Source organism: Notamacropus eugenii, chromosome 2 (assembly GCF_028372415.1).
Source record: "Notamacropus eugenii isolate mMacEug1 chromosome 2, mMacEug1.pri_v2, whole genome shotgun sequence".
Classification (NCBI taxonomy): Eukaryota; Metazoa; Chordata; class Mammalia; order Diprotodontia; family Macropodidae; genus Notamacropus; species Notamacropus eugenii.
In genome coordinates this window covers 245,320,246-245,338,595 of record NC_092873.1, presented here as the reverse complement: position 1 = coordinate 245,338,595, position 18,350 = coordinate 245,320,246, and the positions used below count along the sequence as shown (strand labels likewise).

The 18,350-nt window shown below is 40.5% G+C and overlaps 1 protein-coding gene across 1 annotated transcript; it reads left to right on the top strand.

Moving 5' to 3' along the window:
- The first annotated feature begins 5,658 nt into the window (after nt 1–5,658).
- FBXO5 (F-box protein 5) lies at nt 5,659–18,061 on the top strand. Its single transcript, XM_072643734.1, has 5 exons — nt 5,659–6,298; nt 12,987–13,713; nt 14,562–14,652; nt 15,719–15,898; nt 17,063–18,061. Exons 1-5 carry the CDS (start codon nt 6,181–6,183, stop codon nt 17,312–17,314), a joined length of 1,368 nt encoding a protein of 455 aa, XP_072499835.1. The 5' UTR covers nt 5,659–6,180; the 3' UTR covers nt 17,315–18,061.
- The last annotated feature ends 289 nt before the right edge of the window (nt 18,062–18,350 follow it).

Genomic DNA, 18,350 nt, shown 5'->3' with positions numbered 1-18,350 from the left:
GGGATTTAAACTTAGGATAGGAAACAAGTGTACTGTGGTTATGCATATTATAAATCAAGATCCCATGTTACCTTCAATATCATAAAAGTTGAATGTATCTAGTTAAAGCAGTCATAATGTCATATTCCTTAAGGACATAAACCTTACACAGACTTTAGAGGTAAAAGTAAATCAGTTTACAGATTAAACCATTTAGAGAACTCATCATGGATTTATTTTGAGATGTACGCAGGTAGAGAATGTGGCAAATCGCCTGTTTTCTCATCTGTAAAATAAGGCAACTGCACTGGATGGCTTCTAAGGTTTCTGGGTTCTTAGGGTTATAAAAGCCAACACAAAGACATGATGTGGACTTTCTTAAAGGAACTGGGAAAAATAGTTCAGTTTTGATTTAGGGGATTAAATAGGATGAACCCAAATAAAGGGGGAGTAACAAGGTTAGAGAAGAGCTGGCCTTTACCTAGCCGAAAGTTAAATAGCTTTGTAAAGTTTGCAACATGCTTTGGGTACATTATCTCATCTGATGCTATCTAGAAATAGGAGCAGGAGAGACCTAAGAGGCTTAACAATGCTTTAAAAATAATCTGGATTCATTTACCTGTCAAATTACTTATTCTATGTGTAGTTTGTACTGGTATTTCATTGCAATACAGTTTGTGCAAATAGCACAGTGCTTACACATGTAGCCCCTTTTGGGTGCTTTTACTGATTAATCCTTAGGTTCATCATTTCTTTTCAGTATTCCTGTATTGTGTCTCTTATCAGTCATACCTTCAGGCAGTATATGTTTAATAAATGCTTGCTGAATCAAATCAAATTGCAATTTAAAATGGCAGACTCCAAGTGCTGTATTATAGTGGACATTGTGACACTCTAACAAACTATTTGTAAATGTAAATTTTAGGCAGGGATCACTGAAGACTCATTTCCACAACTCCCCAGAGTATGGCAGTGTGGTCACAGACTAGAGGGCTAGACTTGGAAGCGAATGGCTTCCTTTAAAACCCCAATATTGACTGTAGGCAAGTCACCTAATGTCTCTAGCTTCCTCACATGAAATAAGGGATAAGTACCTCTTGCATAAGGCTGTTGTGAGGCTCAGCTCACATATATAAAGTATATATACTTTAAAATGCTATGTAAGCATCAGTTATGATAACCCATTTAGCTCTTAATTTGGCAGTCAGGAGTCTCCTGTATATCTCAAAAGTATATCACCACGGTATAGTGAATCCTAAAAATTTCTTCCAATTCACTTCCAACTAGCAATATTAAACAAAGATAGTCACCTCTGTTTTCATTCCATGCAATGTTTTATTCTAAGATGCTTTCCAACATCACAGTGGCTGAATTTTGTACAACACTGATGATAAGTGTTTTTGTAGAACTGGGCACAACAGCCCATTTTTAGTCATTGTATTTACTTCTGACCATCTATAAAGAGATTTTTGTTAATCTAGAACAGGAACTCTTAACTGGGGGGATCCAATGACAAAGGTCTTTTAATTTTAGATCAACTATTCTTTCTACCATGCACACAGTCAATGGAAGTAAATGTTTTATGGGTGAGAGACAGCTCTGGAAAGTCTTAAGAGCAGAGAAAAGTCTTAGAGCAAGGGCAGTTTGGCTGGAATGGAGGAGAAGTGTCTGAGACAGGGACAGTGGGCTGATAAAGGGACTGATAAAGACTTTTCCTAGCATGCAGAGCTTAACCCAGCCTCTACAGATGAGCACCTATCTAGTCCAACCTCTCACTGAGGTCATTCCCCTGAACTAAGTGCCTAGCATCATAATTAAAGCTAGTACATTGCCCAAACTAGTAAAATAAAGCCTGGGTGACAGGAGGGACTGGAGGTGGGGGTGGCTGGGTAGGACTCAACTAATAACTTTGCAACTGTCAAAACCTCCCAGAACCTCCATTTAAAGGGGGCACCAGGCCAGCCTTCTCTTCATTTTTCTCCACACTGTTCCATCATGCCCCAATGCCCAGTATTTTCTTTCTCCCCTCCTCCTCTGCTCTTTTCAGTTTCCTTTCATGTATTGTCCCCCCCCATTAGAATGTAAGCTCCTACAGGACAGGCACCATCTTTCTTTGTATTTGTATTCTCCTTGCTTGGCACAGTGCCTGGCACATAAAGTTCAGTTATATCCAACCTTTTGTGACCCCACTTGGGGTTTTCTTGGCAAAGATACGGGAGTGGTGTGCCATTTTCTTCTCCAGTTGAGGAAACAGAGGCAAACAAGGTTAAGTGACAGGGTCACATAGCTACTATAAGTGTCTGAGGCCACATTTGAATTTAGATCATCCCAACTCCAGGGCCAGCACTTCCATCCACCATGACTCCATAAAGAGGACTTATAGAAGAATGGCACATAGTAAGCACTTACTAAAATACTTTCTTTCATTCAACTGTTTAATCACTATACAACACTAACATCTGTACAGTTTTCTCCTAGTCTCCAGATCTCATCTCTTATCACTTTGTGCAATTCCATCAAATTAATCTGCATGAAGCCTCTGGCCACTCTAGATAACTAATTTCCTAGCTCTTACCTGACCATTTCCCAACTTGGAATGCAGCCTTTTCCTAGTTTCTCTTTTCCTAAAAGAGAAACAATCTATTTTTCCCTCCTCAAAACATAATTTACACAGCCCCTTTAGGATGCCTTTACTGATTAACCTTTGAGTTCATTATTCCTTTATCCCATGTTCATTCAGCATTCCTACATTGTACCTATTATAGTGGTGCAGTGTAAGAATGCCGGATTTGTAGTCAGAGGGTCTGGGTTTGAATCCTGGCTCTTCGACTTATTACTTATGTGACACTGGACAAATTAATTTATACCTCTAAGCTTGAGTTTCGTAATCTGCAAAATGATATGATTAAACTAGATGACCTCAAATGTTCTTTCCAAATCTAATTCTATGAAACCTTCCTAAGCACCAGGTTTGAAATCCTGATTACAATCTTATTACCTGTGTGACCTTGGACAAATCACTCAATTTCTCTGGCCTCTGTAAAATTAGTGAACTAGATTGACTCTAAAGTCCTGCCACTTCAAGAACTCTGAATCCAGTGATTTCTACCAACTGCTAGTACTCTCCCTCCCTAATTTTAATTTTGTAATTTTAATATTTATGTATATTTCATTTTAGTCATATCTTCAGTGACCTGCACATAGTAGGCATTTAAATGCTTAAGCACATTAAACCAATCCTCAAATTGTTTTATGTATGTGCTCTGTGTTCATAAACTTTAAATTTCTCAAGTTTTCTATTTCTCCTATCTCCTACCTTCCAGCAAAGAGCTCTGCACAGTGGGTTTATTTAAACCATTCATTCAACAAGTATTTCTCAAATGCCTACTATGTGTAAAGCACAGTAACACCGGCTGGGAACAAAGAAAAATAAAGCACTCCACCCTTTATGGAATTTACATTCTTTTAGAGCTCCTGGTCAACTAACTGATAAGGAAATAACAGCCCAAGAAGGAAAGCTAAAAAGTACTCCCCATAGCTCAGGTAAATCCCATCTTCCAAAGAAACCTTTCTAGGTCAGCCCTTAATACTAGGGCCTTCCTTCAGAGACTACCTCCACCTAACTGGATACTATCTTGTATTTATATAGTTGTTTGCATATAGTCTCACTCTTTTGAATGTGAGCTCCTTGAGGGCAGGGACTGTCTTTTGCCTTTCTTTGTATCTCCAGCTCTAGGCACAATGCCTGGCACATAATAAGCACTTAATATATGCTTGTTGACTGACTGCTGGGAGATTCCAAAGCACTCAGCCTGCAGGAATAGGTTACAGACTAGACTTGTGATTTGTGTTATAGGGAGGGAATATCAGGAAGAAGAAACTCCTTCTACCTTCTCTACAACTTACAGTCTTAGAACTGTCTAAGACAATGAGGGGTTAAGGTAACTTGCCCAGGGTCCCACAGCCAGTATGTCAGAGGCAGGACCTGAATCCATGCCTGCCTAGTTCAGAGGTCAGCTCTCCACGAACTACAACCATACTGACTCTCACTGTAGGAATAGCTACTAAAAACCCTGTCAGGCACCAGAGTTTAGGGCATCAGAAAATGGCTGGCACTCAATAGCTTTGTACCTTGGCTTCTTGGCTTCTGGCTCAAAATTAAAAAACAAACACAAAAGGAAAAAAACTAAAACAAAAACAAAACACCCCAATAATGCCAGAAAAGTAGGGCCCCTCTACTTAGGTCTTATAACCTATCCCAAGGCCTAAGGGCTGGCAACTAGGTTTGTGTTTTGGCTCTGGTACCTTTACTAGCTACATCGTTTTAGGAATGTTGACATCCCTGGGTCTGTGTTCTTATCCACTGAAGGTGGAATAGATGACATGTTCATCTGTACAGAGTACTGATGAGTACTTAGTATCAGTATATGCTAGGAAAAGCCTCTTTCCCAGTCAGTCCCATCTCCTTGGGCTCCAGACATCTCACCTCCATTCCAACCAAAGTTACTTTGCTGCCCCCTACCCTAAGCCTTCCTGAGCCCTCTCTCCTCCGTAAAACTAATTTCCTTCCACCTGCTAAGTTCACGGTGGGAAGAACACTGGATCCCATTTAAAAGGTGTGCATCCTGCCCCTGCCACTTCGCCAGCAGTGTGATCCTCTGGCTCCAACCACGTGCACTCTCCATGCCCTCGGTGACGAAGGAAATGGCAGACCCTAAAGCGACGCGACCTGGAAGCAGCCATCAGGAGCAGGCAAGTCAAGGCAAAACGGGAGTTCGATATCAGCGGCCGGGTGACCTGGGCACGTCACTGCCTCAGCTTCCTCAACTACAAAAGAACAGCACCTCCCCCCCGGGGTGGCTGTGAGGAGCCAGAAGCTGGCACACGGTGACAGCTACCATTATCCTGGTCCCTGACGAGCCACACCGGGCACAGACCGGGCAGTTTTCAGGTCGGGCGGATCCACCCTCATCAGTAAAATGAAGTAACATTTCCCAGGACCCCATCCTCACTAGTGGTGCTGAAAAGCGGCTCCTGCAGTGTATAAATTGGGAATTAAAGAAACGGCCTAGTAAAGAAATTAAACCAAAGAGGCTCTTTCGGAAGTCCGTGGGAATTTGGCACAGAAATCCGGAAAACAGCAGAAAAAGAGACTTGAAAACTTGAGGCAGTTTAAGTTTCCCTCCAATTGCGCGGCGGCCGGCCCCGCCCCTCCCGCCGGAGGTAGGGATCCCCGGCCGGCCGCCCGCAGAGGCGGGGGGTGGGGAGGAGCCCCTAGCTCTGCGGGCCGGAGTCCAACTCTAGGCGGGATCCCCGCCCTGCAGTTTGGCGGGGTCGACTGCGCGGGACTCCCAGGCCGGGGACTCCCAGCAGAGACCGGGACCCGCCCCGCACCGCCTCCTCCTCCCACCAGAAACGCGGGGGACTCAACGCGCATGCGCCACCCCGCCAACTCTCAAAGCACCTGGCGCCTGCGTGGTGGGGCTTGGTGGGGGAGGGGACGGAGAGCGCGGGAGAGGAGGAAAAGGAGAGGCAGACAAGAGCGCGTGCTCGACGGAGGGGGAAGGGAGGAGGGAAGGTGTGCGAGTCACGGAGAACTGGACTCAAAAAAAAATTGAGCGGAAACGCCCCTCTGCCGCTCACCGAAGCTGCCACCTGGCGAAGGAGAAAGCCTCTGCCTACCCATCATGGATTCTCGAGCTGGAGCCGAAACCACCCGCAGCCCGGGACAGGAGCATGCCAAGAAACCAGAAGCCAAGAGCTCTGGGTGGGTCCCAGCGGAGGGGCGTGGACGCAGGTTGGGCTGCGCGCCACGTGTGGTGGAGCCGCCCGCCTCTTGCAAGCCCCGCCCCTTGGGCGCTCGGTTCCTGCATCTTTCCGGTGCTGCAGTCCTAGTGCTGGAAAGATGGAGAGGCGGGGCGCTGTCGACCTCGGCCCCGCCTTTGCCGGTGGCCGCCGCCGCTTGATTGGCCAGCGACGGAGGCTTCCCCTCCTTCCGCTTTTCTATTGGCCGGCTGGTCAGACCGTCTGCCTTCATTGGGTCTCGGAGATTTGGGCACCAAATTCAAAGATTTTAAAAGTACCAGCTGGCGCCTTTTGGAAGGTACTGCTGTGGTGGAGCCGGTGCTTCTCCCAGCTGCCGCTGCTGGAGGCGCGTCTCCTACCTGCGTGTGGTTCCGCTCCCGGCGCCTACGTCTGGGCATGAGCCGCCACCGCAGCGGCTGCCCTTGCTGCTCCTCACCTCTTTCGGCTGCATCCTCCCCCTGCTGCAGTGGCCCCGGCCCCGCTACGGCCGCAGAGACCCCGCTCCCGACAGACAGTGAGTATCTCAGGAAAGAGGGCGCGATTCGGGGCGCGCGGGCCCCCCACCGCGGGGGGAGGCGGCTGGATGGGGACGATGCCCCTCTCCCAGGGACGAGGCCGCGAGGTGGGGTGGGGGGGATCGAATGTGGGGCGGAGAATGAGACGAGGGGGACCCAAGGAGAGATAGCGGACCCTCCAAGCTGGGCTTCCCTAGGGAAAAAGAGGAGCCTGGGCAGACCCTCCTGTCCGATTTCCCTCGGCGGGCAAGACTCGTCCCCACGGAAGACGCGCCAAATCTCCCCCCACCCGGGGTCTCCTCACCCCGACGGGGCGGCCCGGCCACCTCCGGACCGAAGCGTCCGGCGGGAAGCCAGGGACCCCGAGACCTTCGGTCCGCCGAGCTCCCCGGAGATGCCTTGCCTCCCGCCGCCGGGGCGCGGGAGATCCGATCAGTTCCCCGACCATCTCCCGCCTCTCGCCCCCCTCGAGGCCATCCCCACGAGCCCTCAGGCCGGGTCCCGTCGGCTCCTCTCCATTCGTGGGCCTCACTTCCCTCTCCCGCCAAATGCGCCGGCGTTCGGACCGAGCCTCTGGGGGAAAGGGTTAAATCCCTCCCTCTCCCCCTCCCCCAGCAAAGCCTTCTCGGACCCGGGGGTGCCGAGGGAGGGTTTTTTTCAATTAAGTGAAATTTTATTCTTAATTCCCCCCCATGTTCGCTTGATCCCCCGTTTGACCATTTCCATGGGAGGGAAGTCCATGGCTTATCTCCTGCGGACGTGGGGAGGTGCAAGAGTCAGGTTTCCCTCCTAATCCCAAACTGGGGTGGCCTCAGCCTGAAAGCCTAGAATAAATGCTATTTCTGACCTCTTTGTGGCTCTTCCCTTGTGTGGGGGGGAATCTTTTTAATTTTAACCATTTTACTTCAGAAGTGACCCAAGGGAAAAGCAGATGGCTGTGATAGTACAGTCATCAATACTTTGTGAAGGCTTTTCCCTAAAGGAGCCTAGTTCTTTCTAGGAGGAAGGTGACAGTACACTTGTATTTAAAAGGGAATCCATACTGTCCATGTGTGATCCAGAGACTGAACAGTGAGTTTGAGGTGGATATTATTACCCTTCTTGTCACTTTTACAGAAGAGAGGGCCTGAAACCTAGGAGGCACTTAGTATAAGTCTGTATTGATAGGTTGGTTGGAAGGACAGAAAAGGTAAAATGGGGTGTTTGGGGGTTTTAGGGTAATTCTTGTTTGTTTCTTTTAACATGGAAATGGTTTTGAAAGTGGAGCGAGTAGGGGGCCTTGTGACTTTGATAATGGATGATATGGCAGCTAGTGGCAACTAGGCCCTTGAGTCATGGAAAGACCATGCTTATAGCCAGGCACATGGTGCTTATCTAGGAGATTTTAAGAAATAGAAAACATGATAGCTTTCCTGAAGGATGTAGAGTTTTTATAAACTGTGGTGTTTGAATTTGTTAGAATATTTTTCATAGTTTTAGAGAATAAGCTCAGTGTCAGACCTAACATAGAACATAAACAGTGAAAGGTTTAATAAAATAAGGGAATTGCTGAAATACCTATTGCTGTATGATATATTTTTGTTGCTATTAAATATTTTAAGGTAGTAGTTCCCAACATCTGCTTATGTACCATGCATTGCCATTATACATTTTCTTTACTGGTTATTACTGATAACAGAACTATTATGTGAGGGTCCTGGGAATTTTATGACTTTTAAGAGGGTTCTTATAACTGAAAAGGTAGAGAACCACAGTTTTATTGGATACTTTGGTTAATGATGGTGAATGATAGGGGTTACATATATGTATATATATATATATATATATATACATATATGTATATACATATTTATATATACATATATGTATATGTATAATATACTATCTAGTTCTTTTAAGCCTTCAACATATTGTTATTAAGGATGAGAATACATTTTCTTAAACTTTTTTTTTTTGAACCAAAAATTTTATTTTAGAAGGAAAAGGTGAAGAGAATGAATTAGACCACTGGAGGCAAAGTTGGCCTTTTTTTTCTTTTTTTAAGTGCTCTTTCTCATAATCCAGTAGGGGGCAGAGATAGTACACATAAAAATAAAGTAGGAAGTTCATGCTTCACCTAAATTCTGAGGTGGCCTGTGATTTTTCTCCCCTTTTACAGAAAGCAAAATTAGCTATATAAATAGGGAAATAGTAAGGACACTTGGTTTTCTATGTAAATTGGTCTAAAAGAGCTCCTCCAAGACAGAAGGCTAGTACTAAACATTCTCAGCCCAGCTACTTACCTACCCACCATGCAACCATGGGCAGATCATTCTATCTTAAGGGCTAGAAGAGGCCCTTGAAATCTTTTACTCTGTCTATTTACAGATTAGGAAACTGAGGTGAGTGGAATAATTCTTTCTGGATGTGTTTGATCAGAAAGAGAAAAGACCCAGACCCTGCCCCCTATAAGACTACCATATTCAATTACTTTAATTTCCAGAGAATATATCTTAAGTGAAAAATACATTCTTCAAGCTTCCCCTTTTCAGTGCAGGGACCAGCATCCTTACTGTCACCCAGATTAGTAAATTTGGAATCATCCACCACTCTTCACTCTCCTCTATTTACCAATCCCTAGAGATTCTCTAGACATCTCTTACCCTTCACATCTCTCCTTTGTATTTACACCTCTTACCTGGACCTTTATGATGTCCCCCTAATTGCTCTCTGTGCCTCCAGTCTCCCCATTCTTCAGTCCATCATCCATACCATTGCCAAATTAATATTGTATAGTCAGTTTAACATTTATTGAGCACCTGTTCTGTACTAAGCACTGGGGATACAAAAGGAGGAAAAAAGATAGGCCCATGTCCTCGAGGATATCACTACGTACTAGAAAGCAAACAAATATGTACAAGCAGTGAGGAATTGAGGCCAACATCTAGATTGCTAAGCTGAGGGACTGAGAGGATGGTGTTGCTCCTGCCAACGATGAGAAAGGTAAGAGGTGGTAGGAGAGAATTGAATAGGAAAGATGGATTCTGTTTTGGACACTTTGAGTTGTTCCCTCCCTGGAGCTTATGGTCAAAACTGAAGAATGACATCTGCTATTGACTGTAAAAAAGAGGTGCTTGAGTTCCACGGAGTGAAAAGTCCTTCGTTACCTATGCTGGGTGATCTGGGAAAGTTTCCTGGAAGAAATAGCATTTGAATTGGGCTTTAACATGTATATATAAGGATGCAAATTGGGAGGGGGAGATTCCAGCAATTGGAAACTACTAGTGATAGGAAAGTGGTGAGTTATATGTATTGTTGACAGAAAGTACTATTGGATCCTGATTAGTTCGGATAATGAATCCCTAAAGTGGTACTATTCAGATTCACACTATTCCAAGTCACAATTATATCTAAAAAGTGGTTAATTGGTTCCTGCCCAAAGGAAATGTGCAGTGAAAATTTGATGGTACCACAACACTGGGGATTTATTATTTGCACCTCGCTGTAGTAGTTTGTTTAGAGTGTAGAATATGTGGAAGGAGTATCATTATTCCCCCACTACTTAGTAGGTACCATTTAAAATCCTCTGTTTAACTTTTTGAATCTTTCTCAAACTGGACCTTGCAAGTTTCTAGTTTTTATGTATTATTCCATTCCAAGGACTCTACCATCTATACTTGGAATGTTCTCGTTACACGCCTCCTGTCTTCCCTGGCTTCCTTCAGTACTCAGCTCAAATCTCAACTCTTTAAGAGGCCTTTCTTTGTGTACCCCTGTATTTAATTAGACACATAGTGAATGTTAAAAAGACCTTATTGATTGATTAAAATATAAGGCCAAATTGTGGAAGGTCTTCAGTGTCCAACAGAGTTATTATTAAAATGATACTTGAAACACAATATAGAGAGCCAGTGAAGATTTTTAATCTCTGTCAAAGGGAAAGGAAAGCCCCTAACACCTAATTGGACCTTTGTGGGAGAACTTGCGAGTCCTATAGGATATTCAGACTTGGATTATTTCTGTCTCTTTTTGGAGGAAGTATCTATGTTCATGAGATTACAAATGCATTGAACTCTATGTCCATGTAGATTTGTTTAAAGAACTGATTTACCAATTTACTGTACAAATTCAAGACTGTGGAAGACTGGAGCACCTGAGACATTATTCAAGTATTCAGATTCTACTAGGGTACCCAGCCTCTTGCTAGTTGCTCTTTTGTGCAATTTCCCTTATTCCTTTCTACTTCCATTATCTTGAATTACATCCACCAGAACAAAAGATCTTGAAGAAGGCACGAAGTAAGGTTGAAACTTGTGTTCCTAATGCTTTTTGCTTAATTCATTACCTACTTTAGAGAGTACCAGGGCAGAATGCCCTCTGCCCCTGTTGGTAGGATGGAAGGATTTTTCTCATTGAATGATGATTCTAGGTTATTTCATACCTAGAGTTAGGTATATAAGTAGAGAAACTGGGATGTAAATGATATTGTCAAAGTACTGGTAGTAAAATTCAGCAGCTGATTAGATTTTTTTAGAGCTGTAAGGGATCTTACAGGCACCTTAGAGATCATCCAACCCAAGCCCTTCATTTTACAGATGAGAAAAGCAGACCTAGGATTTTAACCCAACTTCATGTGTAAGTACTTTGCAAACTTTAAAGTGCTACATAAATGCTAGTTATTGGTATTAATTCCAAGTCCAGTGATCTTTCTAATGTAGCATTCACAGTTCCGTAGGAATGCAATGATAGAGAAGGATTATTTTTAGCAGTATTAAAGTTGGGGAAAGCATCATGACATTCACAAAATGAGGGTGACATTTGAACTGGACTGCCTCCTTCACAGGGTGAAACATCAAAAATTTTAAATTAAATGCTATATTATTTATTGGCCATAATGTTTACAGTGTAGATTTCAACCAGCAGCAAAGATGCTCTTTCCTAATCCAGCCTGCTGAAATCCACAAGTTCAAAATATATTCAGGAAGTAGTAAATCCTAGAAGAGGTATGGTGAGAGAGGATGTTAAATAAGGGACAGATCCTAATGGGCCTTAAAAATGATCTCTTTAAATGGAATTGGTTAACATAATATCACTGGATTCCGGAGCTAGCCCAGAAAGGACTTAAGAGGCCTTCCTAGTACCCAGGAATTTTATAAGTGAAGAAACAGTCTCTAGGTTAAATGACTGCTCACAGACACGTTGCTGGTAAGCATGAAAGGCAAGATTTGTACCCAGGTGTTCTACTCCAGAAACAATGTTATTTTCACTGTATAGTGCAGTATTCTGTGTGTGTGTGTGTGTGTGTGTGTGTGTGTGTGTGTACATGTATATATGAGCTTTATTTTGCATTGATAACTTTAGAAGGAAAACCAGAATTCTTTGAAATAAGGATCATTAAGTTGCAGGTGTTATTGTCAAAGACATCTAATTATGAGATACTATATGGCATAGTTTTCAGTATGCTGTGATAGTCTTTGTGTTCAATAACTATTTTCCAAAGGTTAATTAGTAAACTATATATTGATAACCTATTTTGAGCTAAGTTGTTTTTGTTTTGTTTTTTGGGGTTTTTTGTTTTTTGTTTTTTAATTAAGAATGGGAAGTCTCTTCTGGCATTCTCCACAGGAGATAGTGATACCTAGGAATCCAAAACTTTGTATGAAGGGTATACTGAGTTCAGACCCTCATCTTCCCAATGAATGATTTTATGGTGTGTGTAAGTCAGAATCTTTGCTTTCTCTAACAGTAAGAATTTATTCAACACCTGTTTGGTGCCCAACACTATGCTAGGCCTGGGAAATACACAGTGATTGGGCTGGAGCCAGATGATCTATAAGGTCTTTTCTAATATCATTTGATTCAACTGAATTTTGGGGGGTACAGTGCTCCTAACAGACTGAAATTGTAAGGAAACAGGTACTTCTGCCTTGTAAACTGTCATCACAGCATTCTTCTGAATTGAAGCCCAGCTTGTATTTTACCTCAAGTTTCTAAGTTGGACTTTCCACAACTGAACCGTCATTCTACCTTCACTGCCCTCCTCAGAGTTCTTTACACACAAAGCAATTTCTGTGGGGAGGATACCAGCAATAAACAGGAAGTGGTACCTGAGGTGATAGTTTGACTATACAATAGAATTAATAAACCAATGTACAGTAAACCTGGAGCGTAAGGCTAGTACCAGATCATGGTGACCTTTATAAGCATAGTACTAGCTATTTTTTCATTTGTAAGTTAACCACTGAAGAAATAATTATAGCACTGTATCTGAATTAGAAGTTTGCCTTATAACAGTCTAATTGAAGATACAGTTTACATATATTCTGTCTAAAATCAAAGACTGTTTAATAAGCTTGCAGAAATTAGAGGTCCATATCATTAAGGAGTTTATAGGAGACATGACATGTAAATGGTGTAATTAAGGTGATGAAAATAGTTATATTCAATAACTTGTGAGATCGTTGTCATTTCCTTACAAGTTATACCTCTTGCACATCATACAGGTATTATATAGTTAGCAAAGGCATGGACACATAATACATACAAATACATATAAGCTAACCTTTTCATTTTACAGGTGACAAAACTTAGGCACCGAGAGGCTGTGTAGTTAATAGCACAGACTACAAATAAATGCCAATGGAATTTTAACTGTGTTTTTTTCTTTTGTGAAGTAGTTTGATTGAATGTTTTGTGTTCTTTTTGCAGAATACAAGCAAGAGAATAAAGACAACAGTCCTTATTATTCTGTTAAAATGAAATACGATTTTAACTGTAACCATGTTGATTCTGGGCCTACATTTGCAAAGCCTGAGATTAGCAAAAAATTGGAATCTGGTACTCCTGAATGTTTGGAAGATTTTTGTAACGAGTGTATTACAGATGATAAAAATCTGTCCTCTGCTGGACCTCAGAATGTAAACCCCAGGATTGTAGAATTAAAAACTGAAAACGGGCTGATGCATAACAAGGAAAATCAAGCGCTACAGAACCTTGATGCTTCAGGTGAATCCGAAGAATTGGAGAGCAGCAGACTTTATGAGGACAGCGGCTACTCTTCATTCTCTCATCAAAGCAGTCCTGGTGAACAGGAGTATAATAGCCTTCTGTTGCCTCGGAATTTCATGGTCAGCCCAAAACCCTGCCTTCTCCAGAACCAAAGCACAGAACAGTTTCCAAATAAAAACTTGTTGCCAATCCTTCATTTTGAGGAAGTGGTTTGTTCAACTTTAAAAAAGAATACCAAAAGAAATCCAAAAGTAGATTGGGAAACGGTGGAAAGAATAGTTGCCCATGGAGATTTTGGACTACATAATGTAATTGGTAGGAAAATGGGCTTAGATCAACTGGATATTCTCAGCGAACTCTTCCAGAGGGGACTCAAACATATCTTAGCAAATATTCTAAAATGCCTCAGTGAAATGGACTTGATCAAGTAAGTGTCCCATGTGCTCTGTCTTGGCTATAACCTAGAGTGGAGCTTTGGAATGATAGTTTTAACTCATGTCATTTTGGAACTTGATCTGGATCCATGTTTCTGATCCTGCGGAGTAGGGAAAGAAAGAGGGAATCACAAATAGGCCTTAGGTCATATCTGAGGACCTCTTCTCTAGAAGAAACCGTGTAAATTGTAGGTACCCTCTCATTTTTTTAGTTAAAAGACCCTTATGCAAACTCCAAGGTAGATTTGGTACAATATTTCTGGGACTATTAGTTGAGTCTTATCAGGGTAAACTCCATCAGTTATTTTATTATTTCTGTATTTACTTTTATGAAAATTCTTTTAAAAATTTGTGATTTCATTGGTATAAGTATTCTTTTCACAGACACAGGTTGTAGTCCCTACACTTTAGCTGATATCCTTTATGAATTGCTGTGGCCAAAAATATTTGACATCTGAATTACAGTTTTCTAGTGGTGAGGCTCTCAAAACATCAGTAAGTTGAGCTTTTTACCATATTATAGAATATGAATGTCTTTCCAGATTGGTAGAATCTGGCACAGCTAGTGCATCATTGCATCACTGGCATAACTTTTAAGAACCCATATTCACTTCTTGTAGAGTGGGACTTGAGTTGGAAATCTGAACATTATTAGTTCCAATCAAGGTAGTACTGTATGCAATATAGGTGGAAGTACCTAGCAATTAATTGTAATATATATCGATAGTTAGAAAATTGAAAACTTGGTAGAAGTGGGATTAACTTTTTAGTGTCATTGTTTTGTTAAACTTTTACCAATAAAACTATTGAAATATAATCATTTATATTTTTACTTTGTCAGTGTGGCTAGAGTGAGTGCTACATGGAAGAAGATTCTGAAAGACAATAAAGGAGCTCTCCACTTATATAGTGCAGCAATGAGAAAAGCTACGGTAAGTTTTTACAGTTAATTATTTCATTTTTATTTATATTGCTTATTCCTCATTATCATTGTAAATAGAAAACTGATATCATAATTAGAAATCCTAAATAATCTTGAAATTCTTGTACCCAAAAAATATAATTAAAGGTTGATGAAATTTAATTCCTAATGTTCTTTCTTTAGTTAGCAATTGGAATGACGGACATGAGGAAGCAGGTGGGAAAAATAAAAAACAGGTTTCATAACCTAGGAACTAGTTAATTAGAGACAGTGAAGAAAGAGCCCTGACTTTTGAGATACGGGAATTGTGTTGAAATTCTGCCTCAGTTACTTTGCCACCTATGTGAGCTTGAGTGGGTAAGTCTCACTCAACCTCTAGGCCTCGGGTTCCTATCAGTAATAATTTTTATTAGTTCTAATGTTAGAAGCAAGTAGAATTTCATGGGATTTACATACTGGAGGAATATATTATGTGATCTATCATCCTAAAATATACTTGAGAGGTGACAGTAATCCCTCAAAAGGATTATATATTCTATAATCAGTAAAGCATTTATCAATATATACAGGGCAACTACATGATAAGAACTTGTCAGAATATTTCTGCCAATAATAAAAAAAGTTTAATTATATACTGCATTTTGTGATAAATTTGATTGCAGCCTAACCTTTTGCTTGACTTTAATTGGATTGTTTAGCTTTTTAAAGATGGAAAATTTAGAAGGAAAGATACATTTCCTGGTCAAGATCCTATAGGCTAAATAACCTGACTGGGGTAGCCAGTAGGGTTGTCAGAACAATAATGAAGAATCACATTGGCTGGTATTTATTTTAGCTGAAATTTGAGTAGGAAAGAAATAAAAAATATTAAAGAGAAAAGTTATTTATGTAATATTTGTTTGCTAATTATGAAAACATTTTTGTGTACTTGGTGCAGTTAGATAATATTCTAGGTTAATTTTTGGAAATCTTTGTTGCCTCTGACTTTTTCAAAAGGATTGCTAAGTATATCATATTCTCATTGGAAAGGTAGCTATGTTGTTTCACTAATTTCTTTTTCTAACTGTTTCTCATAGGAAAGTACTACCAAATTTTCAGCTCATGCTGCAACTAGGGAATATGTTCTAGTCAGGACAGCATTAGCTTCTGTCCAGAAATCAACGGTCCAGGTTCCTAATGCATCCAAGAAAGGATCTCAGCCCAAATTATCTGATCAAGGAGTTTCTATATACAGCCGACACACTGAGTTTTCTGAGGTAATTCTTTTTTTATGGATGTTAATAATATGAAGAAACACATGCATTCTAAAATAGAGAATCTAAAAACACAAATCCATTCTGATCCCCAAAGGTAGCTATTAGCATTAACAATTAGTTATTTAGAAAATGAGTTTATGGTACATTAGTGGATCCATGATTATTTTATGAAGTGATTACTGCCTCTGCATTTACAAGTCACAGCCCCTCTGCCTTTTCACGAGGTGCATTTCTTATTTGTTTTCCCTAAATTCTCCCCTGGGATTTACCAAAATCCCTAGAGTCCTTTAGTGTGGTATGTATCTTAAGGAACCAAGGATCACATTTAAGAGCTGGAAGAGAACTTAAAGACATTTAATCCTATCAGTAAGTAAGTGTAATCGCTGGCTCCCAGTTTTCCTAAAGAGGAGAAAATTGGGGCAAGTGACTGGGCCAAAGTTCTTGCTTCCACTCCAAGCATTCTTTGTACGTTGTGTTATACCCATCCACTCCACTAGGTGTTTTCTATTGCAGTTTTGGTTGTTTAATTCTTTTGAGATGTTTCATGCTTCAAAGCTATTAGTATCACTGGGAGAATTGATTTTAAACAAATGGGTTGGGGGAGGAAGGGCAATAAGCAGTTTGAGATTATGCTTTTTTTTTCCCAGGTGAAATCCAGCCCACTTGTTGCCTTTTGCATTTCAAGGGCCAGCTCATTGCCTGTCTTGGATTGATTGATTGAATTTCAATCAACAGGTTGCTTTGGTTTTTGAGACTGGGTCTCCTATATCACACTCAGCCTGGAAATGTCATCAACCACTCATAATCCTAGTCTCAGACTCTCAAATTCAACCCATCATCTTCAGCCTGACCAGCAGTAGGGACTATAGTCCTATACCCAGCCTTCACAAGAATTTTTAAAGTGCCCACTCTGGTAATACAAAGACAAAAAAAAAGGAAAAATTTATTCTTCTTTTAAAGGACTTAAAAGTCTAATCCATGAGCTATTTGGCCTATCTATGACAACCTCAAGAAAATGAGTGAAAAAAAGCTCTTCTGAGAGTTTTAGGATGTTCCTCTGACATTTTAATTTTGCTCTTTTTATAGTCATAAATGGCCTGTTCTTGCTATGCTATAAAAAAAGTCCTATTCTGATTTTTTTAATGTGTGAATTTTTCTTTATAGGTTGCCAAGACCTTGAAAAAGAACGAAAGCCTAAGAGCCTGTATTCATTGCAATTCACCTGCAAAATATGATCCCTTTTTGCAGAGGGCAACATGCAACCGAGAAAGCTGTGGCTTTGATTTTTGTACAAGATGTTTATGCAGCTATCATATCACCAAAGATTGTTCAAATGAAAAACCCTTCAAAGCAAACTCCACAGTGGGACCTCTTCCTGGTAGTAAAAAGAGCAAAAAGAATTTGCGGAGGTTATGATCTTTTGTTATTAAATCAGTTGCCACTAGCAGACTGTGAAAGTTGCTTTGGAGATGTTACATTAGGTGACTGTAATGTGGTTCTGCCTGAAGTCTTTATTTTAAATTAAAAAAAAAAAAGTGTATTGTTATTTTTTTCAGTTCAATTGAATGAAAACCAATTTTAAAAAACATAGCAAACCTCAGTGCATTTTTGGAACTTGGTAGTTTTGGCATTTTTTTTATTCTAATGCATTTATTACCAAATGAGAATCCAAATACAGAATTCTGGATTATGTTTTTAAAAGGCAGAGGAAACACCCAGTTAAGAATGGAATAGGCTACGGTCAAAAAGAGCTTTATCTAAAATATCTTTATAAGTACATTTTGGAGATTCATATCAAAAGAATTCAGTCTAGCTAAACTCTATTTAAACATGCTATTCATTTTCTCCAGTTATGTTAATATAATTCCTAAGTTTAAAAATGTATTTTATATCCTCATCCTCTGTTTTATGAGGCAGTAACTACAATTGCAATATCCATATCAGGAAACTGTCTATATCATTGTATAATATACATGTTTTTTCAATGTCAATGAGTCTGAAATTCCCTCCAGTTATTTCCAAATGATGGGGAGGAATGTCTGTTATTGTGATGTCTTGTTTTCTTCTCAAATCTGTTTTAAAACTTTTGTACATTTGTTATATATTTTTCCATATTTTATGTATGCTTGTATAATAAAAATTAAATGTCCCATTTAAATATAATTTAATTGTTTTATAAGTACTTAAACTGAATAATGAAAACTATGCTCTTAGTATAACACTCATCTACCCTCTCATCAGTACAATTTTTAAATGTCCTATACAAAATTTTTTTTGTGGCAGAATCTGAGTTGTTACTTCAACATTAATTGCTTAATTATTACAAAGTATGATCTTCTCTCTATTTACTAATATATATCCAAACTTCCCCAAGTACACTTAGTGCTGATAGAATCTCTATATTAGATTTATTATGTTCTGAGACGAAATATTTTCCTCATCTCTAGTCAGT

What these genes read in the sequence shown, in the direction of transcription:
- FBXO5 (XM_072643734.1), top strand. Translation starts at nt 6,181, where the DNA reads ATGAGCCGCCACCGCAGCGGCTGCCCTTGCTGCTCCTCACCTCTTTCG. An exon ending in GACCCCGCTCCCGACAGACA is followed by an intron (nt 6,299 to 12,986) that starts GTGAGTATCTCA and finishes TTCTTTTTGCAG; the next exon opens with AATACAAGCAAGAGAATAAA. An exon ending in AGTGAAATGGACTTGATCAA is followed by an intron (nt 13,714 to 14,561) that starts GTAAGTGTCCCA and finishes TTACTTTGTCAG; the next exon opens with TGTGGCTAGAGTGAGTGCTA.